General features: G+C 46.1%; 1 protein-coding gene across 1 annotated transcript in view; it reads right to left on the reverse strand.

The window, feature by feature from the left end:
* LOC138637828 (mediator of RNA polymerase II transcription subunit 12-like protein) overlaps positions 1-26,707 on the reverse strand; it is a 293,681-nt gene extending 266,974 nt beyond the window's left edge. Inside the window, exon 1 of the mRNA XM_069726755.1 lies at positions 26,597-26,707. Within this exon, the coding sequence (XP_069582856.1) occupies positions 26,597-26,707 (111 nt within the window). The remainder of the gene's footprint in view (positions 1-26,596) is intronic.
* Positions 26,708-27,135: the final 428 nt, after the last annotated feature.

Here is a 27,135-nt window from a genome sequence, read left to right on the forward strand (position 1 = left end):
GAGCACACCAAGGTCAACTATATTGCAGACCATGTACGCCACAATACACTTCAGCTGAATGGGCGTCGACTGGCCCCTCACCTGCATGGGTCCAGTCACAGCCGTGACCTCTGCGACCACCCTGGATACAGTACTGTGCACAAGTTTTAGGAGGGTGTACAAAAAATGATAAATTGGTAAGAATTCTTTAAAAAATTGAAGTGTTAATATTTTTTATCAATTACAAAATGCAAAGTGAATGAACAAACGATAAATCCAAATTTATATTAATATTTGGTCTTCAACTAGCATCAAAGCATCAGACATTTTAGGTACTCTTACATACAGTTATTGAAGGAGCTCAGCAGGGAGGTTGGTTCAAACATTTTGGAGAACTAACCACAGATCTTCTGTGGATTCAGGCTTGCACAAATCCTTCTGTCTGTTCATGTAATCCTGTGATGTTGAGATCCAGGCTCCGTAGTGGTCATGTCATCCAGGACTCCTTGTCCTTTGCACTGAACGCAGTACTTAATGACATTGGTGGTATATTTGGGGTTGACGTCCTGCTGAAGAATAAATTTCGAGCAAATCACATTCTTCCTTGAGGGAATTGCTGGATGGATATGTAAGGAAGTGGACAAGAGAAAAGAATACAGTTGAAGTTGATCCCTATCTGAGTAATTGCAAATCCACACCACCATCTGCTGGTCAAAGGCAAAAGTGAAAGTAAAGAAAGAATAATAGTAGTAGGTAGGGTTGAGTGAAACGGGTCGAACATTTTCAAAAGTCGCCGACTTTTGGCTAAGTCGGGGTTTCATGAAACCCGATCCGACCCCTGTGCGGGGTCGGCCATGCGGTACGCGACTTTCGCGCCAAAGTCGCGTTTCAATGACGCGAAAAGCGCCATTTCTCAGCCAATGAAGGTAAACGCAGAGTGTGGGCAGCGTGATGACATAGGTCCTGGTCCCCACCATCTTAGAGAAGGGCATTGCAGTGATTGGCTTGCTGTCTGCGACGTCACAGGGGCTATAAAGAGGCGTTCCCGCCGACCGCCATCTTACTGCTGCTGATCTGAGCTTAGGGAGAGGTTGCTGCCGCTTTGTCAGAAGCAGGGATAGCGTTAGGCAGGGTCCATTAACCACAAAACCGCTTGTGCTGCAGCGATTTGCACTGTCCAACACCACCCTCGGTGTGCAGGGACAGTGGAAGTTTTTTTTTTTTTTTTTTCCCCTCAGCGCTGTAGCTCATTGGGCTGCCCTAGAAGGCTCCCTGATAGCTGCATTGCTGTGTGTACGCCGCTGTGCAAACCAACTGCTTTTTTCAAAGCACAAATCCTCTTGTTCCTTCCTTTCTGCACAGCTATCTTTTTTGTTTGTCCACACTTTTTATTTCATTTGTGCATCAGTCCACTCCTTATTGCTGCCTGCCATACCTGGCTGAGATTACTGCAGGCAGGGAGATAGTAGCTGCCTGCCATACCTGGCTGAGATTACTGCAGGCAGGGAGATAGTAATTGTAGGACATTCCCTGTGTTTTTTTTTTTTTTTTTTTTGGTGGGAGATTAAGATTGGCAATTTGGCATTTCTGCTAGAGTGCCATCCCTGTGTGTGCCATCTCTCTCACATAGTGGGCCATAGAAAGCCTTTTCATTTTTCTGTATTTTTTTTTGTGGGGTGTATAAATTCTCCCTGATAAAAATACAGTGGGAGATTAATATTGGCCTTTGGGCTTGTGTGCCAGTCCTGAGTGTGCCATCTCTCTCACAAATAGTGGGCCATAGAAAGCCTATTTTATTTTTTTTGGGGTTTTATAAATTCTCCCTGAAAAAAAGGGAGATTAATATTGGCCTCTGGGCTTGTGTGCCAGTCCTGAGCGTGCCATCTGTGCCAGCCCTGAGCGTGCCATCTCTCTCACAAATAGTGGGCCATAGAAAGCCTATTTAATTTTTTTTTTGGTTTTATAAATTCTCCCTGAAAAAAAGGGAGATTAATATTGGCCTCTGGGCTTGTGTGCCAGTTGTGAGCGTGCCATCTGTGCCAGTCCTGAGCGTGCCATCTCTCTCACAAATAGTGGGCCATAGAAAGCCTATTTAATTTTTTTTTTTTGTTTTATAAATTTTCCCTGAAAAAAGGGAGATTAATATTGGCCTCTGGGCTTGTGTGCCAGTTGTGAGCGTGCCATCTGTGCCAGTCCTGAGCGTGCCATCTCTCTCACAAATAGTGGGCCATAGAAAGCCTATTTAATTTTTTTTTTGGTTTTATAAATTTTCCCTGAAAAAAGGGAGATTAATATTGGCCTCTGGGCTTGTGTGCCAGTTGTGAGCGTGCCATCTGTGCCAGTCCTGAGCGTGCCATCTCTCTCACAAATAGTGGGCCATAGAAAGCCTATTTAAATATTTTTTTGGTTTTATAAATTCTCCCAGAAAAAAAGGGAGATTAATATTGGCCTCTGGGCTTCTGTGCCAGTCCTGAGCGTGCCATCTGTGCCAGTCCTGAGCGTCCCATCTCTCTCACAAATAGTGGGCCATAGAAAGCCTATTTTTTTTTTTTTTGGGGGTTTTAGAAATTCTCCCTGGAAAAAAAAAGGGAGATTAATATTGCCCTTTGGGCTTGTGTGCCAGTACTAAGCGTTCCATCTCTCTCTCTCTCTCTTAGTCAGTGGGCCATAGAACGCCTATTTTTGGTTTTATTTGTTTTCTAAATTCTCCCTGAAAAAATCATTTTATTTTATTTGGTTTCTAAATTCTTCCTGACAAAATCATATTTTTTTTATTATTTTTTTTTCTAAAGTCTCCCTGAAAAAAAAAAAAAAAACAGTGGGAGATTAATATTGGCCTTTCTGCTTGTGTGCCAGTCTTGACTCCTGGGTGCGTCATCTCTCAGTCAGTGGGCCATAGAACGCCTATTTTTGGTTTTATTTGTTTTATAAATTCTCCCTGAAAAAATCATTTTATTTTATTTGGTTTCTAAATTCTTCCTGATAAAATCATATTTTTTTTATTATTTTTTTTTCTAAAGTCTCCCTGAAAAAAAAAAAAAAAAAAACAACCAAAAAAAACAGTGGGAGATTAATATTGGCCTTTCTGCTTGTGTGCCAGTCTTGACTCCTGGGTGTGCCATCTCTCTCTCTCTCTCTCTCTCTCTCTCCAATTGTGGTCCATAGAAAGCCTATATTTTTTTTCCTTGATTTGGGTTCCAAAATCTACCAGAGAAAATAACTCCATCAATCATTGGTAGAAAAATATTGGCCTCTGGGCTTGTGTGCCACTCCTGATTCCTGTGTGCATCATCTCTCAGTCAGTGGGCCATAGAACGCCTATTTTTGGTTTTATTTGTTTTATAAATTCTCCCTGAAAAAATCATTTTATTTTATTTGGTTTCTAAATTCTTCCTGATAAAATCATATTTTTTTTATTATTTTTTTTTCTAAAGTCTCCCTGAAAAAAAAAAAAAAAAAACAACCAAAAAAAACAGTGGGAGATTAATATTGGCCTTTCTGCTTGTGTGCCAGTCTTGACTCCTGGGTGTGCCATCTCTCTCTCTCTCTCTCTCTCTCTCTCTCTCTCTCTCTCCAATTGTGGTCCATAGAAAGCCTATATTTTTTTTCCTTGATTTGGGTTCCAAAATCTACCAGAGAAAATAACTCCATCAATCATTGGTAGAAAAATATTGGCCTCTGGGCTTGTGTGCCACTCCTGATTCCTGTGTGCGTCATCTCTCAGTCAGTGGGCCATAGAACGCCTATTTTTGGTTTTATTTGTTTTATAAATTCTCCCTGAAAAAATCATTTTATTTTATTTGGTTTCTAAATTCTTCCTGATAAAATCATATTTTTTTTATTATTTTTTTTTCTAAAGTCTCCCTGAAAAAAAAAAAAAAAAAAAAAAACAGTGGGAGATTAATATTGGCCTTTCTGCTTGTGTGCCAGTCTTGACTCCTGGGTGTGCCATCTCTCTCTCTCTCTCTCTCTCCAATTGTGGTCCATAGAAAGCCTATATTTTTTTTCCTTGATTTGGGTTCCAAAATCTACCAGAGAAAATAACTCCATCAATCATTGGTAGAAAAATATTGGCCTCTGGGCTTGTGTGCCACTCCTGATTCCTGTGTGCGTCATCTCTCACTCAGTGGCCCATAGAAAGCATATAGTTTGTTACATTTGTTTTCTAAATTCTCCCTGCAAAAATCAATGTTTTTTTTTGGGGGGGGTTTCTAAAGTGTTCCTGAAAAAAATAAAAATAAAAAAAAAATAATAGTGTGACATTAATATTAACATTTGTGCTTCAGTGACAGTCCTGCGTGTGGGGCATCTCTCTAATTTGCAGCCACCAAAAAAAGAGTGTGTAACATTGGGCCTGATTTTCGCTGTGGTCTCACCAACCTGTAAAGGGGTAGCTAAATCATACTGAAGTTATAGCTCACCGTGTAAGTTGTGTGACTGCAACAAATAACGTTAGTTTGGTTACGTTTTTAAAACAATGAGGAAGTCTAGTGGAAGAGGTCGTGGCCGGGGGCGTTCATTGTCAGCTGGTAATGAGGGTAGTGGTAGTGGTGGAGCATCAGGTGGTCGTGGGGAAAAAAATATTGCACCTAAGTCTGGAGCTGTGGAGCCAGGTTCGTCGTCCGGCTACACAAGGCCTCGAACGCTCCCTTTTCTGGGATTAGGAAAACCGCTTTTAAAGCCGGAGCAGCAAGAGCAAGTTTTGGCTTATCTTGCTGACTCAGCCTCTAGCTCTTTTGCCTCCTCTCGTGAAACTGGTAAAAGTAAAAGCAGCGCGTCGTTAGTGGATGTTCACGGTCAGGGACAAGTCACTTCCTTGTCCTCTTCAGCAAAAACAACAACAGAGAAGAATGCAGCAGGCGACACAACGGGTTACTCCATGGAGCTCTTTACACATACCGTCCCTGGCTTAGAAAGTGAAGCAGTTAACAGTCCATGCCCATTACAAATTGAATCTGACATGGAGTGCACTGACGCACAGCCACAGCCAGACTACTATGCTGGTCCTTTGACTCAGACCACAACATTGCCCTCGCAGGGTGCTGATCAAGAATCAGACCCTGATGAGACTATGTTGCCCCATCACGAACGCTATACCACCGAACGACACGGTGACACAGACGAAGTTGCGCAGGAGGTACAAGAAGAGTTATTAGATGACCCAGTTCTTGACCCCGATTGGCAGCCATTGGGGGAACAGGGTGCAGGCGGCAGCAGTTCTGAAGCAGAGGAGGAGGAGGGGCCGCAGCAGGCATCAACATCGCCACAGGTTCCATCTGCCGGGCCCGTATCTTGCCCAAAACGCGTGGCAAAGCCAAAACCTGGTGGAGGACAGCGTGGCCATCCGGTTAAAGCTCAGTCTGCAATGCCTGAAAAGGTATCCGATGCTAGAAAGAGTGCAGTCTGGCATTTTTTTAAACAACATCCAATTGATCAGCGCAAAGTCATCTGTCAAAAATGTTCTACTTCCTTAAGCAGAGGTCAGAATCTGAAAAGTCTCAATACTAGTTGCATGCATAGACATTTAACCACCATGCATTTGAAAGCTTGGACTAACTACCAAACGTCCCTTAAGGTTGTTGCACCCTCGGCCAATGAAGCTAGTCATCAACGCAACATCCCTTCCGGCAGTGTAGGACCACCATTTAGCGCACCACCTGCTGTATCTGTGCAGGTATCTTTGCCAGGCCAAAGCAGTCAGGGTCAGGGAATCACCAGTTTCGTAGTAGGAAACACTGCATCTAGGGCACCGGCGGCAACAATACCATCTCCCACCGTCTCTCAGTCTGCCATGTCCACCGGCACCCCCGCTAGTTCCACGATCTCCATCTCTCCAGTCCAGCTCACCCTACATGAGACTATGGTTAGAAAAAGGAAGTACTTAGCCTCGCATCCGCGTACACAGGGTTTGAACGCCCACATAGCTAGACTAATCTCGTTAGAGATGATGCCCTACCGGTTAGTTGAAAGCGAAGCTTTCAAAGACCTGATGGACTACGCTGTACCACGCTACGAGCTACCCAGTCGACACTTTTTTTCCAGAAAAGCCATCCCAGCCCTCCACCAGCATGTTAAAGAGCGCATCGTCCATGCACTCAGGCAATCTGTGAGCACAAAGGTGCACCTGACAACAGATGCATGGACCAGTAGGCATGGCCAGGGACGTTACGTGTCCATCACGGCACACTGGGTGAATGTTGTGGATGCAGGGTCCACAGGGGACAGCAAGTTTGGGACAGTTCTGCCTAGCCCACGGTCTAGTAAACAGTTGTCTGTAGCCGTTCGCACCCCCTCCTCCTCCTCCTCCTCCTCGTCCTCCTGCAGAAGCAAGAGCTCGTCCACAGACCGCAGTCGCACAAACACTCCATCCGCACCTGCCACTGTTGCACACCAGGTCTCCCATTATGGGGCAGCTACTGGCATACGTCAGCAGGCTGTATTGGCTATGAAGTGTTTGGGCGACAATAGACACACCGCGGAAGTTCTGTCCGAGTTCTTGCAGCAAGAAACGCAGTCGTGGCTGGGCACTGTAGATCTTGAGGCAGGCAAGGTAGTGAGTGATAACGGAAGGAATTTCATGGCTGCCATCTCCCTTTCCCAACTGAAACACATTCCTTGCCTGGCTCACACCTTAAACCTGGTGGTGCAGTGCTTCCTGAAAAGTTATCCGGGGTTATCCGACCTGCTCCTCAAAGTGCGTGGACTTTGCGCACATATCCGCCGTTCGCCTGTACACTCCAGCCGTATGCAGACCTATCAGCGTTCTTTGAACCTTCCCCAGCATCGCCTAATCATAGACGTTGCAACAAGGTGGAACTCAACACTGCACATGCTTCAGAGACTGTGCGAACAGAGGCGGGCTGTTATGTTTTTGTGGGAGGATACACATACACGGGCAGGCAGTAGGATGGCAGACATGGAGTTGTCAGGTGTGCAGTGGTCGAAGATTCAAGACATGTGTCAAGTCCTTCAGTGTTTTGAGGAATGCACACGGCTGGTTAGTGCAGACAACGCCATAATAAGCATGAGCATCCCCCTAATGCGTCTGCTGATGCAAAGTTTGACGCACATAAAGGATCAGGCGTCTGCACCAGAGGAAGAGGAAAGCCTTGATGACAGTCAGCGATTGTCTGGTCAGGGCAGTGTACATGACGAGGTACCGGGCGAAGAGGAGGTGGAGGATGAGGAGGATGATGGGGATGAGTATATTTTTAATGAGGAAGCTTTCCCGGGGGCACGGGAAATTGGTGGCGTGGCAAGGCCGGGTTCTGGTTTTTTGAGGGACACAAGTGACGTAGATTTGCGTGCAACTGCCCCTCAACCAAGCACAACCGCAGATTTGACAACGGGAACTTTGGCCCACATGGCGGATTATGCCTTGCGTATCCTCAAAAGGGACACACGCATTACAAAAATGATGAACGATGACGATTACTGGTTGGCCTGCCTCCTTGATCCTCGCTATAAAGGCAAATTGCAAAATATTATGCCACATGAGAACTTGGAACTAATATTAGCAACAAAACAATCAACTCTTGTTGACCGTTTGCTTCTGGCATTCCCTGCACACAGCGCCCGTGATCGTTCTCACACGAGCTCCAGGGGCCAGCAGACCAGAGGTGTTAGAGGGGCAGAAATCAGAAGTGGCGTTGGCCAGAGGGGTTTTCTGACCAGGTTGTGGAGTGATTTTTCTATGACCGCAGACAGGACAGGTACTGCAGCTTCAATTCAAAGTGACAGGAGACAACATTTGTCCAGTATGGTTACAAACTATTTTTCATCCCTTATCGACGTTCTCCCTCAACCGTCATTCCCATTTGATTACTGGGCATCCAAATTAGACACCTGGCCAGAATTGGCAGAATATGCATTGCAGGAGCTTGCTTGCCCGGCAGCTAGTGTCCTATCAGAAAGAGTATTCAGTGCTGCAGGTTCAATACTAACAGAAAAAAGGACTCGTCTGGCTACCCAAAATGTAGATGATCTAACCTTCATTAAAATGAACCACAACTGGATTTCAAAATCTTTTGCCCCACCCTGCCCGGCTGACACCTAGCTTTCCTATGAAAAGGTCTTGCCTGTGGACTATTCTGAATGACTTTTCCAATCTCGTAATTTTCTTCACCTGATTGTCCAGCATACGACATGTTTCCACCTCACGAAATGGCCAAACTCCCCACACGGGGCCGTGCTATCGCCACTTTGCGCTTGGACCCTTGAGAGTGCTGTTTGTCTGAAGAGGTGGGTGTGGCCGCTTTTGGTCGACGGCACTGCCACTGGGTCCCTCATAGTACAATAAAGTGTCTCTGGCGGTGGTGGTGCGCACCCAACGTCAGACACACCGTTGTAATATGAAGGGCCCTGTGCCTGTACCGCCGGCCACAAGCCAGTTCCCCCCCCAGCTCAAACAGTGCTCTACCACTAGCAAAATTATCTCTCACAGCTTCACCAATGTGTAGTCTAGGCGCTGACATCCTTCAATGCCTGGCACTGACAATACCATTGTTTTGACATTTTTGTTATGTTAGGCCTTCGAAGCCTGTCTGCGGTCCCTTCTTTCTACAACTACTACACTGACCAGGCCACTGCTGGCCGTGTTACCCTGGAACCAATTTAAAAGTGCCTATAGTCAGCCCAATTTTGTTATGTTAGGCCTTCGAAGACTGTCTGCCGTCACTCCTTCCACTAGACTTCCACTGACCATACACTGCTGCCCATGTACCCCTGGAACCAATTTAAAGTGCCTACAGCCAGCCCAATTTTGTTATGTTAGGCCTTGGAAGCCTGTCTGCGGTCACTCCTTCCACTAGACTTCCACTGACCAGACCACTGCTGCCCATGTACCCCTGGAACCAATTTAAAAGTGCCTACAGCCAGCCCAAGTTTGTTATGTTAGGCCTTCGAAGCCTGTCTGCGGTCACTCCTTCCACTAGACTTCCACTGACCAGACCACTGCTGCCCGTGTACCCCTGGAACCAATTTAAAAGTGCCTACAGCCAGCCCAAGTTTGTTATGTTAGGCCTTGGAAGCCTGTCTGCGGTCACTCCTTCCACTAGACTTCCACTGACCAGACCACTGCTGCCCGTGTACCCCTGGAACTAATTTAAAAGTGCCTACAGCCAGCCCAAGTTTGTTATGTTAGGCCTTGGAAGCCTGTCTGCGGTCACTCCTTCCACTAGACTTCCACTGACCATACACTGCTGCCCATGTACCCCTGGAACCAATTTAAAAGTGCCTACAGCCAGCCCAAGTTTGTTATGTTAGGCCTTCGAAGCCTGTCTGCGGTCACTCCTTCCACTAGACTTCCACTGACCAGACCACTGCTGCCCGTGTACCCCTGGAACCAATTTAAAAGTGCCTACAGCCAGCCCAAGTTTGTTATGTTAGGCCTTGGAAGCCTGTCTGCGGTCACTCCTTCCACTAGACTTCCACTGACCAGACCACTGCTGCCCGTGTACCCCTGGAACCAATTTAAAAGTGCCTACAGCCAGCCCAAGTTTGTTATGTTAGGCCTTGGAAGCCTGTCTGCGGTCACTCCTTCCACTAGACTTCCACTGACCATACACTGCTGCCCATGTACCCCTGGAACCAATTTAAAAGTGCCTACAGCCAGCCCAAGTTTGTTATGTTAGGCCTTCGAAGCCTGTCTGCGGTCACTCCTTCCACTAGACTTCCACTGACCAGACCACTGCTGCCCGTGTACCCCTGGAACCAATTTAAAAGTGCCTACAGCCAGCCCAAGTTTGTTATGTTAGGCCTTGGAAGCCTGTCTGCGGTCACTCCTTCCACTAGGCCTCCACTGACCACACCACTGCTGCCCGTGTACCCCTGGAACCAATTTAAAATTGCCTACAGCCAGCCCAATTTTTTTATTTTAGGCCTTCGATGCCTGTCTGCGGTCCATTCTTTCAACTACTACTACACTGACCAGGGCACTGCTGCCCAAGTACCCCTGGAACCAATTTAAAATTGACTACAGCCATGTGTTAATATTTTAGGCCTTCGATGCCTGTCTGTGGTCACTCCTTCCACTAGGCCTCCACTGACCACACCACTGCTGCCCGTGTACCCCTGGAACCAATTTAAAATTGCCTACAGCCATGTGTGATTATTTTAGGCCTTCGATGCCTGTCTGCGGTCACTCCTTCCACTAGGCCTCCACTGACCACACCACTGCTGCCCGTGTAACCCTGGAACCAATTTAAAATTGCCTACAGCCATGTGTTATTATTTTAGGCCTTCGATGCCTGTCTGCGGTCACTCCTTCCACTAGGCCTCCACTGACCACACCACTGCTGCCCGTGTACCCCTGGAACCAATTTAAAATTGCCTACAGCCAGCCCAATTTTTTTATTTTAGGCCTTCGATGCCTGTCTGCGGTCCATTCTTTCAACTACTACTACACTGACCAGGGCACTGCTGCCCAAGTACCCCTGGAACCAATTTAAAATTGACTACAGCCATGTGTTAATATTTTAGGCCTTCGATGCCTGTCTGTGGTCACTCCTTCCACTAGGCCTCCACTGACCACACCACTGCTGCCCGTGTACCCCTGGAACCAATTTAAAATTGCCTACAGCCATGTGTGATTATTTTAGGCCTTCGATGCCTGTCTGCGGTCACTCCTTCCACTAGACTTCCACTGACCATACACTGCTGCCCATGTACCCCTGGAACCAATTTAAAAGTGCCTACAGCCAGCCCAAGTTTGTTATGTTAGGCCTTCGAAGCCTGTCTGCGGTCACTCCTTCCACTAGACTTCCACTGACCAGACCACTGCTGCCCGTGTACCCCTGGAACCAATTTAAAATTGCCTACAGCCATGTTTTATTATTTTAGGCCTTCGATGCCTGTCTGCGGTCACTCCTTCCACTAGGCCTCCACTGACCACACCACTGCTGCCCGTGTACCCCTGGAACCAATTTAAAATTGCCTACAGCCAGCCCAATTTTTTTATTTTAGGCCTTCGATGCCTGTCTGCGGTCCATTCTTTCAACTACTACTACACTGACCAGGGCACTGCTGCCCAAGTACCCCTGGAACCAATTTAAAATTGACTACAGCCATGTGTTAATATTTTAGGCCTTCGATGCCTGTCTGTGGTCACTCCTTCCACTAGGCCTCCACTGACCACACCACTGCTGCCCGTGTACCCCTGGAACCAATTTAAAATTGCCTACAGCCATGTGTGATTATTTTAGGCCTTCGATGCCTGTCTGCGGTCACTCCTTCCACTAGGCCTCCACTGACCACACCACTGCTGCCCGTGTAACCCTGGAACCAATTTAAAATTGCCTACAGCCATGTGTTATTATTTTAGGCCTTCGATGCCTGTCTGCGGTCACTCCTTCCACTAGGCCTCCACTGACCACACCACTGCTGCCCATGTACCCCTGGAACCAATTTAAAATTGCCTACAGCCAGCCCAATTTTTTTATTTTAGGCCTTCGATGCCTGTCTGCGGTCCATTCTTTCAACTACTACTACACTGACCAGGGCACTGCTGCCCAAGTACCCCTGGAACCAATTTAAAATTGACTACAGCCATGTGTTAATATTTTAGGCCTTCGATGCCTGTCTGTGGTCACTCCTTCCACTAGGCCTCCACTGACCACACCACTGCTGCCCGTGTACCCCTGGAACCAATTTAAAATTGCCTACAGCCATGTGTGATTATTTTAGGCCTTCGATGCCTGTCTGCGGTCACTCCTTCCACTAGGCCTCCACTGACCACACCACTGCTGCCCGTGTAACCCTGGAACCAATTTAAATTGCCTACAGCCATGTGTTATTATTTTAGGCCTTCGATGCCTGTCTGCGGTCACTCCTTCCACTAGGCCTCCACTGACCACACCACTGCTGCCCGTGTAACCCTGGAACCAATTTAAAATTGCCTACAGCCATGTGTTATTATTTTAGGCCTTCGATGCCTGTCTGCGGTCACTCCTTCCACTAGGCCTCCACTGACCACACCACTGCTGCCCGTGTAACCCTGGAACCAATTTAAAATTGCCTACAGCCATGTGTTATTATTTTAGGCCTTCGATGCCTGTCTGCGGTCACTCCTTCCACTAGGCCTCCACTGACCACACCACTGCTGCCCGTGTACCCCTGGAACCAATTTAAAATTGCCTACAGCCAGCCCAATTTTTTTATTTTAGGCCTTCGATGCCTGTCTGCGGTCCATTCTTTCAACTACTATTACACTGACCAGGGCACTGCTGCCCGTGTACCCCTGGAACCAATTTAAAATTGCCTACAGCCATGTGTTATTATTTTAGGCCTTCGATGCCTGTCTGCGGTCACTCCTTCCACTAGGCCTCCACTGACCACACCACTGCTGCCCGTGTACCCCTGGAACCAATTTAAAATTGCCTACAGCCATGTGTTATTATTTTAGGCCTTCGATGCCTGTCTGCGGTCACTCCTTCCACTAGGCCTCCACTGACCACACCACTGCTGCCCGTGTACCCCTGGAACCAATTTAAAATTGCCTACAGCCATGTGTGATTATTTTAGGCCTTCGATGCCTGTCTGCGGTCACTCCTTCCACTAGGCCTCCACTGACCACACCACTGCTGCCCGTGTACCCCTGGAACCAATTTAAAATTGCCTACAGCCAGCCCAATTTTTTTATTTTAGGCCTTCGATGCCTGTCTGCGGTCCATTCGTTCAACTACTACTACACTGACCAGGGCACTGCTGCCCAAGTACCCCTGGAACCAATTTAAAATTGACTACAGCCATGTGTTAATATTTTAGGCCTTCGATGCCTGTCTGCGGTCACTCCTTCCACTAGGCCTCCACTGACCACACCACTGCTGCCCGTGTACCCCTGGAACCAATTTAAAATTGCCTACAGCCAGCCCAATTTTTTTATTTTAGGCCTTCGATGCCTGTCTGCGGTCCATTCTTTCAACTACTACTACACTGACCAGGGCACTGCTGCCCGTGTACCCCTGGAACCAATTTAAAATTGCCTACAGCCATGTGTTATTATTTTAGGCCTTCGATGCCTGTCTGTGGTCCCTCCTTCCACTAGGCCTCCACTGACCTGTCTACTGCGGCCCGTGTACCCCTTGAACCAACCTAATAAAATATTTAAAAAATTAATTTGATTATAAAAAATAAGATCGTGTTGAGATCTCAAATGCAGACATTTTAACAATCAAAACAAACACACAACAAATATCTGGAACTGTACTACAAAGGTCCAACAGCTACAATTTCTTTCTCCTGCAAGAAGTTAACTGAAAGTTTTTTGGAGTTGTTAACACAGATATGGCATCCACCGAGTGTTGTCCTGTCGCGTCTCCTTTAAATTATTTCCAATAAGATGTTAAACTATTAATTTAATAAAATCAATAATTAAAAAAATAATTGAGTAAGTCAAAAGCACATTGCAAATAAACATTAATTACAAATCAAGAAGCATGGCGCGTCCGAGGGTGAGTAGATACCGAATAAGAATATAATCACCCTCGGACGCGCAATGCTTATTTACAACAGCCTTCCTTCCTAAGAATCAGCCCTTCCGTGGTGTAGAGAGAGGTTGTGTTACACTCCAAGGTGTTCCCCAGGTTGCCTTTCCTGAGCTTCGATCTTCCGGCTCTCGTTTAGTAGCTGTTGGAAACTACGCTGCATTAGGCCTACTAATTGTGTATGGGGTGTAGAGACAGGTTGTGTTACACTCCAAGGTTTTCACCAGGTTGCCTTTCCTGAGCTTCGATCTTCATGCTCTCGTTTAGTAGGTGTCGGAAAGTAGGCTGCATTAGGCCTACAAATTGGGTATGGGGTGGAGAGAGATGGTGTGTTACACTCCAAGGTGTTCCCCAGGTTTCCTTGCCATTGCTTCGGTCTTCCGACTCTCGTTTAGTAGTTGTAGAAAAGTACACAGCATTAGGCCTACAAAATGGGTATGGGGTGGAGAGAGATGGTGTGTTACACTCCAAGGTGTTCCCCAGGTTGCCTTTCCTGAGCTTCGATCTTCATGCTCTCGTTTAGTAGGTGTCGGAAAGTAGGCTGCATTAGGCCTAAAAAATGGGGAATGGGGTGGAGAGAGATGGTGTGTTACACTCCAAGGTGTTCCCCAGGTTTCCTTGCCATTGCTTCGGTCTTCCGACTCTCGTTTAGTAGTTGTAGAAAAGTACACTGCATTAGGCCTAAAAAATGGGTATGGGGTGGAGAGAGATGGTGTGTTACACTCCAAGGTGTTCCCCAGGTTGCCTTTCCTGAGCTTCGATCTTCATGCTCTCGTTTAGTAGGTGTCGGAAAGTAGGCTGCATTAGGCCTACAAATTGGGTATGGGGTGGAGAGAGATGGTGTGTTACACTCCAAGGTGTTCCCCAGGTTTCCTTGCCATTGCTTCGGTCTTCCGACTCTCGTTTAGTAGTTGTAGAAAAGTACACAGCATTAGGCCTACAAAATGGGTATGGGGTGGAGAGAGATGGTGTGTTACACTCCAAGGTGTTCCCCAGGTTGCCTTTCCTGAGCTTCTATCTTCAGGCTCTCATTAAATTGTGGTTAAATGGAACAACTGCATTTGGCGTACTAGTTGGTTTGGGGCCTACTATCGGTGTCTGCCACTCCTTGCTGTTCTCCTGGTTTCCTGTCCTGAAATTCCATTTTCAGCCTCTCGTTAAGTAGTTGTTAATGTTAGACTGCATTTGGCCTACTAGTTGGGTTGGGGCCTACTATCGGTGTCTGCCACTCCTTGCTGTTCTCCTCCACTGAACAAAGCTGTGCCGCCTGTTTACTACGGTTGCCAATTTTGAACTGCATTTCGACTACTTACTGATTTGGCCCTACTCTCTGTGTCAGCCTCTCATTCCAGTTGTCCTCCACTGCAATGCCCCCTGGTTATTCCTGTGTTACCAATTTTGAACTGCATTTAGCCCACTTTCTTCTTTGGGCCTATATCTGTGTTTCCACTTCATCGTGCCCATTGCCCAGCCAGTGATAGATGAGTCTGCTGGTACATTGACCCATAACGCAACATTCCCCGTGCACGCTACACAACAACATTGTGACCCTGCTGAAAGTCAGGTTGCTCTTCCCGCATACCATACCACCTTACACGGGGACAAAGAGGAAGGTGCAGATGAAAGTGCAGGTTCCTTCATCAGGTGGGGGGAGGAATACTAGTTGGCGACGTCACTGGCACAGGGCCTCTCATAGTACGCAAAAGTGTTGCTGCCGGTGGGAGGCGCCCCCGCCGTGCAAACACACCGCTGTACTTTGAGGGGCCCTGTGCCAGTGCCAATGCCAACGAGTGGGCCCCCCCCTGCTTGCTCAGGATCACAGCACTTGCAAAGTTGAAATACTTACCTCTCCCTGCTCCACTGCCGTGACGTGGTCCAGATTTACTGGGCCCACTAATTACTTGAACCAGCCCTACCCCCCACAACTTTAGCCAAATGACCCCCAATTTCAAATGCCTTCCAATTATTTTAAGGTAAATTACGCTTGACAAGCTTCATTAAGAAGAATGGATGGTTTTGACATTAAAATGGGCACTCTAGGTGTTTTCCTGGCCCCCACTCACTGCCGACTATGCTGCCCCATTGACTTGCATTGGGTTTCGTGTTTCGGTCGATCCCGACTTTACGTCATAATCGGCCGATTTCACTCGACCCGACTTTGGACATAGTCGGGTTTCGCAAAACCCGGCTCGACTCTAAAAAGGTCAAGGTCGCTCAACTCTAGTAGTAGGAACTTGATAGTGGGAACATATGTTCCCGCAGGAAGAGTTTGAAGGTGACACCAGGCCAGGTGACACTTTTGTCCCAGTTACTAATTACAGGCTGGGAAGAGGTGGTTGGCATCACAACCTGTACCAGGACAGGTCATGTGGCTACTAGGTAATCTTACAGCCACCATCGCCACAGAAGAGTCCAAGTGTCATGATTCATTTTTGGGTTTGTGGCAGCTCTGGTCCCACTATAATTTAAATGTCAGTTAATGTCAAAGCTGCTTTGTTGCTAGTCAGCTGATGTGGGTAGTGACCACTTCCACAATCCTTTAAAAAGTTACATGACCCATCAGCTGACTGTCGGTGATAGAGTAATCTATGATGACCAGCGTGCAGTAAAGAGCTCTCTGGTTTCAGTGGTAAATCTGCTGTTTTCATGGAATTCGTGGTCCTGGTGCATTATCCTCTGCTGTTTGGTGCTTTATAGTAGGGACAGTGTTAAGTACTATTTCCCCTTTTTCTGTCTGTCTTGTTGTCCCTCTCCCTGTGTTGTTCTGCAGCGCCTCAGAGATCTGGTCGTTGCAGTATGACACTCTGCCGCTAAGGGGAGTGATGGTACGTCTGATGGCACTGAAGGAATTCTACTGACCAGGTATCACCAGCACACATTACACTTCACACTCCGGCCACTAGGGGGAGAAAAAGGCTTTATTTATTGGGCCACTCCTCACACTGGTAAAACTAGGGGGTTGGATAGGAAGTTAGTCAGAAGCTGACTGGGTTGGATTCAGGCAACATCCCGTGGCAGGGGGTGTTGCAGGGAGAAGACACAGGGGGGTCCCTGTTGGGCGTGGGAACCTGGCAGGTGCCTAGCGAACAGAGCAGAACGTTACGGAACCGCGCCTGCACACCCCACGGCGGTATCCTAAGAAAGTGACACGAAGGGAAGGATATTGAGGAACAGTGAGAAACGAGATCAAGCACAAAGGAGAGCCAGTAGGAGTCGTTCTGTGAGACCGAGGCAACATCCTACTGAGTCGCGCAGCCGGTGGCCGGAACACCGCGGGAGTAACTGACTCTAGGCCTTACTTCGAACTCCGCAGGACAGTTAATTATAGGTTGGCTGTCTACCTTAAATTTCCTACGAAGACATAGGGGGCAACGCGTGGAGAGGGGCGTCTCTAGGGTCCCGGAAGAGCTCCGAGCCTTCCCGTCATACGGGTGCGTCCTAGCCATTACATACCTGGGGGACGAGAAACTAGTAACATCTGGAACAAGCAAGAGAGAATTAGAAAGAACGAACGAACGAGAACAGAAGTTGTGAGGACTATTCCGAATGCTCAGCAGGGTAGCACTACAAAACACAGGCGCTAATGTTAGGCACTGATTTCCACCTGCAAAGGGAACTCTGGATGTGCCCATCGGACCGGCTGGTCTCAGATAGCCCTGTTAAGCGTGCTCTGGATTGAGGATCCTGAAGTCTTCAGTAAAGAGGTAAAGAGACTGCAACCTTGTGTCCTCGTTATTGACTGCACCTCACACCATCACCATCCACCTTATTGGGAAGCCCTGGGGACATACTTCACCTGTGGGAAGGTATACCATCTAGCTGCCATTCCATCACCCCAGCGGACCCCACAGCAGCATCGGTCACCCTGACCGAACACCACAGGTGGCGTCACGAATCCCTGACAGACTCTTACCACCTTTATTGGACGCCCCTTAGCAGGGTCGCGGACCGGGTCTAGCCACCGCGACAGCCTCAGAACCGAAACAGAGAGGCCCGATACCGAGAACTCGTGGCCCTGTGACTGGGGGCGCTCCAGTTCACCATCTGCAATGGTGAATCTAGCATCCTTGCTGGCCAGTGCACTACCAAGGGAATAGTGAAATGACAATCAGGGACTAGGCACGTGATGGCAGCGGGGGGAAGGACCCGCTTAGGGCATTAGGTGCGTTTAGGGACAGTCACAAGTTGGAGTTCAGGAGGTACCTCATCCCTTGTTCCATATGGTTAGGGCCTTCCTCACACCATTTCATCCCATTGTTAGTATATGTTGTGTCATCAGCTGCAATTAACTGTGTCGATCGTGACATTATCACCGACCCACACTTTTTTCCGGTGAACCCATGGCTCAGGCTGAGGCTTTTGCTCACCTGATCTACACCCTCACGGATGAGGTTACCGAGTTGAGGACTTACGTGGTGCTGCAGCTTCAGCAGGTGATGGGGTTCTTGGTCTCGACTCAAGTCCTGGCTCAACCGGAATCCAAAATATCTCTCCCTGACAGATTTTCTGGAGGGAAAGATAAATTTATGGTGTTCAAAGAAGACTGTAAGTTGTATTTCAGGCTTGGCCCTCATTCTTCATGGAGTGAGGAACAGCGTGTGGGGATTATAGTCTCCCTAATCAAGGGTGATCCCCAATCCTGAGCCTTCTCCCTGCAGACCGATTCACCATCTTTGCGGTCAGTGGATAAGTTTTTCACGGCATTGGTGCTGATGTATGGAGATCCTGATAGCATCTCCCTGCCTGATTCTAGACTCTATAAAGTCAAGCAAGAGGGCAGGATGGCTGAGGAGTACTGCTCAGGGTTTCGGAGATGGGCCACTGACACGCAGTGGAATGATCCTGCTCTTAGGAGCCATTTCTGTCAGGGTCTGTCAGCTACGTTTCAGGATACCCTGGTGCAGCATGCTACCCCTGGGTCATTGGAGGCTGCCATGGCCCTTGCTATCTGGGTGGATAGATGCCGCAGGGAGAGACATACACCAAATCTAGCCCCTGTTTTTCCTTCTAGCGAGGAGGACACACTGGTGTAGACAGACGAACCCATGCAGGTGGGAGAAGCCTCCTCTCACACTAGGTTGCCTGCTGTTTTCAGGGACAAGTGCATGTTTTTTCTGTGTTCTGACTGATCATTACATCAATGTCTGCCCAGCTCGCACCAAAGTATGTATTTCATCACAAAAGCCATGTTCCCCTGGTTGTGTGGAGGGAGATAACCATGGTGTGTAGATTTCCTCCACCTTTACATCTCAGTGTACCATTCCGGCTGAAGTGGTGGTTGATGGTGAAACTGAGACTATACCGGTTCTTGTGGATAGTGGAGCTGGAGTCAATTTGGTGGATTCTCACTTTATTCAGACCCATTATCTGATCGGTAAGATGCTGGTGAGACCCCTTACCGTTTGGGCAATGTTCCTCTCAGCCAGGGGAGTGTGACCCAAGTCATAGATAATATTAGCCTGCATATAGGGACGTTTCATGAAGAGTTCATGTCATGCTGTGTCTTGAAGGGTATGCCAACTTCTATTGTCTTAGGCCTTCCCTGGATGAAGAGTAACAATCTGGTCATAGATGGGCGGTCCAGGGAAGTAGTTAGTTTGGACCAGTCTTGTAAGGACAATTGTCTGGGAGCTACGATCTATGCCATCTTTCTGAAACCTACCCCTTCTTCTCCAGAGGTGGCAGCTAAGGTGCTACCAGGGGGTAGGGGCAAGACTCAACCCCATCACAAGTAAACTATGAGTCTCGAAGTCCTCTCAGGAGGAGGTATCAGGAGAGGGTGGTGGCTCCATCTGTATATAGCAAAAATAGATTTTCCTTTTTGCGCTATTTAAATAAATAGTGTTGTTTAAGTACCACGGTCTCCTCATTGTCTGCACTGTTGCATCCAAGTTACCTGCTTACAAGCGAGTATCTGACTGCATTCCTCAACATTCAGAACACCAAGAAATGGCACCATTGAGGATCATAGACGCAGTGATTAGCCAAGGAAATTTAGTGCAAAAGACACACATCATGCTTACTGCCTTTTTAAATCACAAGATATCGAGCACTGACATAATTTCAGAACTAGCAGCAACTAATGGAACCCACTGTACCTATCTACATATTGGAGAAATCTAGATGAAGAGGTATTTATTGGAGAAATGCATCCATAAGCCAAACCCTCAGTATGAGAACATGGTTAAGTGACTCAACTATGCACAAAAACAGGAGGAACTGGGATGCAGAAAAATGGCAGCAGGTGCTGTGGCTGATAAATTGAAATGTGAAATATTTAGCTGTAACAGAATGTAGTTTGTTTGCTGAAGGACAGAGGAGCAGTTCAATAATAATTGTCGTCAGGCAACAATTAAAAGGAACCTGTCACCCCCAGGCGTTTGAAACTAAAAGATCCGCCTTGTGCAGCAGTAATGCTGCATTCTGACAAGGTGGCTCTTTTAGTTATTGGTGCTGTAAATGCAGAAATAATCCGTTTTATAATTTGTCTGAAATACCTTGCTTCAGTCCTAGAGGCAGGTCTTTCCCCCCCTGCCGCAGACGCCTCAGAGCCGTCACTCAAGTCTTCTTGGCGCCAGGCGCCGCCTCCTCAGCGCTGTTTTGAAATCTGCCGGCACCTGCGCTCTTTTGTCATGCCTGGGGCAGGCGCAGTGAGCGCTGCCCATCTTTCCTCATATGCAGTCTCGCTGACTGCACCTGTGCGGCCGCCCTGCTTGTGAATCCCAGCCCCTCAGTGTCTTATGATTTATTCACACTGCGGGGCTGGGATTCTTGGGCATGCGCACTGCGTGTCTAAGCCACTCACCCAGGTCGCAGTGCGCATGCCCAGGAATCCCAGCCCCGCAGTGTGAATAAATCATAAGACACTTAGGGGCTGGGATCCACAAGCAGGGTGGCCGCACAGGTGCAGTCAGCGAGACTGCATATGAGGACAGAAAGTTTGGGGCTGCATTTCAGCAAACAGAGATGGGGATTTAGTTAGGATTAATGGTTTCCTCGGTGCTGAGAAATACAAGCAGACATTGATCCATCATGCAATACCACCAGGGAGGCATCTGAATTTATTCAGCAGCAGGACAATGACCCCAAACATACAGCCAATGTCATTTAAAACTGTGTTCAGTATAAAGAAAAACAAGGAGTTCTGGAAGTGATGATATGGCCTCCACAGATCCCTGATCTCAGCATCATCAAATCTTTGTGGGATTATATGAAGAGACAGAAGGTTTTGTGCAAGCCTACAACTACAGAAATCCGTGCTTAGTTCTCCAAGATATTAGGAACAAAATCTCCCTGCTGAGTTCCTTTGAAAACTGTCTGAAAGTGTACCTAGAAGAATTGATGCTTAAGGGTATGTGCCCACGCTGCAGATTTTCCTGCAGATTTTTCCGCAGCAGATTTGGAAAATCCGCAGTGCAAAACTACTGCGGTTTTCACTGCGGATTTTCTTGCGGTTTCTTCTGCGGATTCTTCTGCGGGTTTTCACCAGCACTTTCCTATTGGTGCTGGTTGAAACCCGCTGCGGAATCCGCACAAACAATTGACATGCTGGGGAAAATAATCCGCAGCGTTTCCGCACGGCTTTTTCCGCAGCATGTGCACAGCGGTTTTTTTTTCCCTTAGGTTTACATGGTACTGTAAACTTTGGGAAAACTGCTGCGGATCCGCAGCGGCCAAATCCGCTGCGGATCCGCAGCAAAATCCGCAGCGTGTGCACACAGCCTTATTCTATTTTGAAGGCAAAAGGAAGTCACACTAAATATTGATTTGATTTACGGTAGATTTTTTTGTTCATTCACTTTTTTTAATTGCTAAAAATACACTTCTATTTTTAAAAGCATTGTTATTTTATGCAGAATTTTTTTTACAAACCTCCCTAAACTTTTGTACAGTACTGTACCTTCAGTTATAATTTTTATTGACAGCAAAGTGCTTTGATGTCCATTACACAATAATGTACAGTATAAAATTAGAAGAGATAAACCCTGGTATCTAGTAAACCTTAAAGAGAACCAGGTCAAAAGTATCCAGTTTTTGCTACTTTTCAAAGCCTTTTATGCCAGTTTTCTGGCATAAAAGCTTTGATTACCGTAATTGCTGTTATAACTAGTGATGAGCGAATGTGCTCGCCACTACTTGTTACACGCCGAGTATCGCTATGCTTGGGGTACTCAGCGAGCAGTGAGCATTTCCGGGATTATTCGGTGATAACTGCAGTCTCCACCCAGCAGTTTTGGCAGACTTTAGAGACCCAATCACGGTGCAGAGATTGTCTGCCAGGCAATGAAACACCACAGCCATCTTTGTTGTGGTTGTGCAGTGATTGGCTGGGCCGCACAGCATCATCCCGAGTATAAGAGACCTACTGCGGATCTTCCAAGAACAGTAACACGTCATCCGCGTACAGGGCAATCTTTTCTTCATAGTTTCCGTATCTAAATCTCTTTATGTCCCTATACCTCCGTATCACCGCCATCAAGGGCTCAACAGCAATTGCAAATAAGAGAGGAGACAAGGGGCACCCCTGCCATGTTCCCCTATACAAAGGGAAATCCCCCGACAAGAGCCCATTTACCCGTATCCTGGCTCTTGGAGAGGCATATAACAATTGCACCAAAATTATAAATCTCTTGCCAAAACCCATAGCCTTAATAATCACCCACAAATAACGCCATTCCACACTATCAAAAGCCTTTGCGGCATCTAAAGACCCATATTGTCTGACTTTACCTGCATATTGAGAAACAATCGTCTAAGATTACATAATGTAGAACTATTGGGCATAAAACCGGGCTGTTCCCAGTTTATTAGTGTCGTTATCACCTTGTTAAGATGAGTAGCCAACATTTTGGCCAAGATTTTGATATCTATGGTTAATAATGAGATTGGGTGATAAGAAGCTGGATCCGTCGGATCCTTACCCTGTTTTGGCAACACTTCAATTATTGCCTCAGGCATGGACCACGACAACTCACCCTCCACCACACCAGCAGTATACATCTCCAACAAAACGTGAAACAATACCTACTCTTTACATTTTATTTACACCTCCCCTGGGATACCATCCACCCCTGGGGCTTTATCATTAGGCATACAGGCCAGTGCGGCGTCAAGCTCCTCCAAATTAAACGGCTATTCAAGAAGTCCCTGATCAACCGTACAAAGTCTAGGAAGCTGAACTTCTTCCAGAAAACCATCCACCTCCTCCATCGTTGGTAGTACCCGCGACTTAGAAAGATCCGTATAATACTCGATCATCACCTCCAAAATTGCTTGCAACCAGTATGCTCCAACCCATCCTTTTCCTTCAATGCAACTATATGTGTGGAGTCTCTCTGTGCCGCCAGTATTCTAGAATGGAGATGACTCGCCTTGTCTTCCTCCTCGTGCACTCCTCTTTAAACTTAGTTTTTCACAAGCATCCATCAGTTTGTTTGGTTTTCCTCCAACACTGATCTGCTTTCTATAATTCAGCATCTCACAAACATGTTTCACTTTGCCCTTTAGACAGACAGACACGTGCGTCTTTGGCCACATATTTTTGACAGACATTTTTTATGCCGAGTCAAACACGCGCATCTGTTACACCGATCTTCTGACGGGCATGAAACACATTCTGGTAATTGGTGGTGGCTAAATGACTAATCATTGTAGGCTGTATCCTGGATATCATACCTCCCATTGCCACCACTGTTATTAATCATAAAAGTTCCCATTCCTGTCATCACCATGCCCCTTTTCCTGATCACTTCATCCAACGATTCGTCCGCCATATTTTTGCTACAAACCTGCACCTTCCCAGCAACAACTGTGTATGAAACCACTTTACAGTTTTGCAAGGTGCTTATGATGCTCGTAAACAATTTTTTTCAGAAAAATTGCCACCCCCATGGGGAAATGTTTGTCAGCCCATGCACTTAGTGTATGGGCATTACAAGTGTAGGAGACACAATCCTTTACATTGGGCCTAGGTTTTAATGAGGCCTTCAGCAATGTCTCCTCATATTCCACCACTAGAACACCATGGTTCACGTGTTCCCTGCTGCTACAGAAAGTCAATTTTTGGGAAAGGGTGTCTAGAACCACATGAACATTTTTTTTTACAAATTAACCACCTATGAGCAAATGGTTGTCAGGCCAGGCACTCCATTACAAGTCTAAGAAACCCACACCCCTACATTGGGCCTACTTCTTAACTCTGTCTCCTGCAATGTGTCCTAAACCTGCCACTAGATGACCAGGGTTAACGTGCTCTGTGCATTTTGGGCAAGGGGCTGTGATGGCACTCTTTTATTTTTTTTAAAAAAGGAACCCACATTGGGGAATTGGGCATGACATTACATTGGGCCTACTCATTCTGTCTCCTGCAATGTGTCCTTTAACTGCCACTAGATAACCAGGGTGAACGTGCTCTGTACTGTTATAGGCCAGTGAATTTTGGGCAAGGGGCTGTGATGGCACATTTTTTTAAGTCCAAAAAGGACACCACATTGGGAAATTGGGCATGACATTCTATTGGGCCTATTTCTTAACTCGGTCTCCTGCATTGTGTCCTTTAACTGCCACTAGATCACCAGGGTGAACATGCTCTGTACTGTTTTAGGCTGGTGAATTTTGGGCAAGGGGCCTGCGGTGGCACTAGTCAATTTTTAAAAAAGGTACCCCACATTGGTGAAACCACATCCTTGTTGGCAAAGACTTCATAACATTTGTGTACCTTAATGAGCTCTCTTAAAAAGCTCCTTTTTGTGTTGACTGGTTGCTCACATTGGACACAATACACTTCATATAAATTTGATAAAGCAATGCTGTTAGTTTGGCTCTGTAGTTCATTACAAATATTTCTTTGTCGACTACATTAGTTTTTCTCCTTGAGAGCCATAACTTTGGCTGACTCAAATGTACAAATGGCAAATATGCAAATGGCGATTTGTAACCAAGATTTAAATACTGTATACAGAATGCATTCAGACAATCACATAGTTGCATTTCTTGTAAAACATTTGCTGATGTGACAGACAATGCTCATAGTGACAGAATCTTGATAAATGTTTGTTTATTCACTTCACAAACAGTTATAAGCCGCTATATGTTTGCTGTTTGTCATTGTAAAATATTAAGGTTTACTGAAACTATGCCGGTGATGGTTTGATCTAAATCCTTGTGGCTTTTATTTTCTAGGGGTTTATGGCCCCTCGTCTGATGAGTCCATGATATCTCAGTTTCATCCAACCTTGAATAGTGGCCACTTGAAGGTCTGGGTGAAACTAGAGTTACTACATATTGTAAATCACTATATAAAACCAGAGAAACATGACTAAGACAGATGCCAAAACTGGGGTACCTGTACATGTACAGTGTGCTGATACCTGCATAATTGGGGATGCCCATGCAGTGTAGGTAATCTCCCAGGGGTTCTCTGTCTTGGTGTTGCTTCTCTGATATTCCAGACGGATGATGTTTAAAAGCCTCTTGGTGATGATCTAAGTATACTGTATGATAACAGAAAACCCATATACATAATTAGAGACCAGGGGAGTGGACCAAATTGTCCACAACCCATAGCCAAACTAAGTCAGCTCCAAAAAGATATCAAAGAACAATAGGAGAAAAAGGAGCAGGACAATGACATTTAATAAAAATCAACACATCAATTTTATTAAGTTATTAAATAGTAGAAACGTTGTACATATAAATATCACTACAGTACGTAACACACCAATGTAATGCAGATAGCTAAGTCCCCACCCAAATAGACCCCCACACAAAAATAGTATGCACTGGCCCGTCAAAAATGATCCTGTAATCATAAAAGGAGACAGAACAGAAGCCAGAGCCATGGTAAGCTAGGTGAACAATAAAGGTAAATATGTGCACTAAGCATATCCATACTTGAAGTGTGACAATAAACAATGAAAATGTGCCATGCTTACCGTTCCGAGGCCTAATGGGGTGCATATGACTATGCAGCAGGGCTCGCCTTCCTGCCAATGTGTAAAACAAAGGAGTACGGGAGTGCAAAATGCATATTGTGAAGTGGATTTGCATGGGCCCATCCAGTATGTGGGTTCAAAGGCGTAAGGGGATGCATATGAATTGGTAGCAGGGCAGGCCTTGAATTCAATGCAACACTTTTTCAGGAGTCCCCCTGGACATCTTATGAAAGAGGTATTGTGGTGCGTCGTAATTCTTGGCAGCCCATCCACTCACAGCATAGGCATAAACAGCTTAGGAGGCCCACTGTTTCATAATGGCCCTTTAAGAAGATTAATACCGCCTGATGCACCCGTAAAAATAGGCTCTGTGACTTTAAGAGTCCCTCCTTCATAAATGAAACAAGATGGGTCTGCATTTGTGTCACACACCACATGGCCAGCTAGGGTTGTTAAATGTTACAATGACATTTCCTAGTGAATGCATTTGTAGTGGTTGAAAGCAATGTTAAAGTAGAAAAACGCTTCAAAGATGCAGCGTCTGAACTAAGCCTAAGTGGGGGAGGACATTTTCAGTCTGGGGTTAAATATTTGGCCTTACAGGCAAGTCATTGACCTGCAAATGATGTACCTTGACATATTTCCATGCAAAACCCCTTGTTTCGTTTTAATGTGTTTTTTGTGGCACCGGGAAAAATGGCATGAAAAAAATGATTAAAGCTGTGAACTAGGAGTCAGGAAAACTTCCAGGGGCGATCCCCATGATGTCCCTGTGTCATTTGAGCAGTTTTTCCATAATTTTCAGATGTTTTTAGACCTTAAAAGGACCCTTGGGGGATCGCGATAAAAATACTCGGGTCTCCCATAGACTTAGATTGGGCTCATTGCTCTGGCCGAGTAACCGAGTATTCCAATCTGCTCGACCCGAGCAACGAGCACCCGAGCATTTTAGTTATAATCTCTTGCCTGTGTCTGCCTGAGTGAGGCAACCCTTTTAGAGTGCTCTACTCTGGTTAATAGAGTGGAGGTCACTCTTTTCTGCTGAGCAAAAAATAAAAAATGCTATTAACAATATTCTTAGTGGAGTAAGTAGAATTTTACTATTATGATGTGTTTCTTCTTGAATTTATTTCAAAGCCCTAAGGACCGTACATAATTAAGTGGATACATGGCATAAATTATAATATTTCTAAAATAATTTACCTGATTTACTTGGTTTTGTAAGGATGTCAGGAGTCCTTCCCTCTGTTCATCTTGTCCTTTTAAACAGGTGAGCACCAAGGACAGGAATGGATGCTGGTTTAGCAAAGACATGCTTCATAGAATCATAGGAAATACATTAACATTAGTCTCATAGTTTAGCAAAAGTCTTATTATTTACTTTTTTGTCTTTAAATTCCTGAACAAATTACAAACTCTAAACTGTTGTGGACAACTTGTAGAGATGAGCAGATCTTCTGTGATTTTGAATTTGTTAACTTTGCCAAATTTCCCCCCAAAATTGTATTTGTAGCTAATAAATTCGTATGAATTTCAATACTAGAAAGCCTGTATTTACTCAGAAAATACGTGAGGGGGTAGAGGAGAGAACCTCACTGACAATGAGAGCTTGCACTCTACAGGAGAGAAAGGGCCCTGCCGACATTACACTTTAAAGGAGAAAGAGAGTGAGAGAAGACCTGCTGATTATAAGAGCTTACACTTTTCAGAAGAGACAGACTCTCCCAGTGAATCTGAGGATT

Source organism: Ranitomeya imitator, chromosome 5 (genome assembly GCF_032444005.1).
Source record: "Ranitomeya imitator isolate aRanImi1 chromosome 5, aRanImi1.pri, whole genome shotgun sequence".
NCBI lineage: Eukaryota > Metazoa > Chordata > Amphibia > Anura > Dendrobatidae > Ranitomeya > Ranitomeya imitator.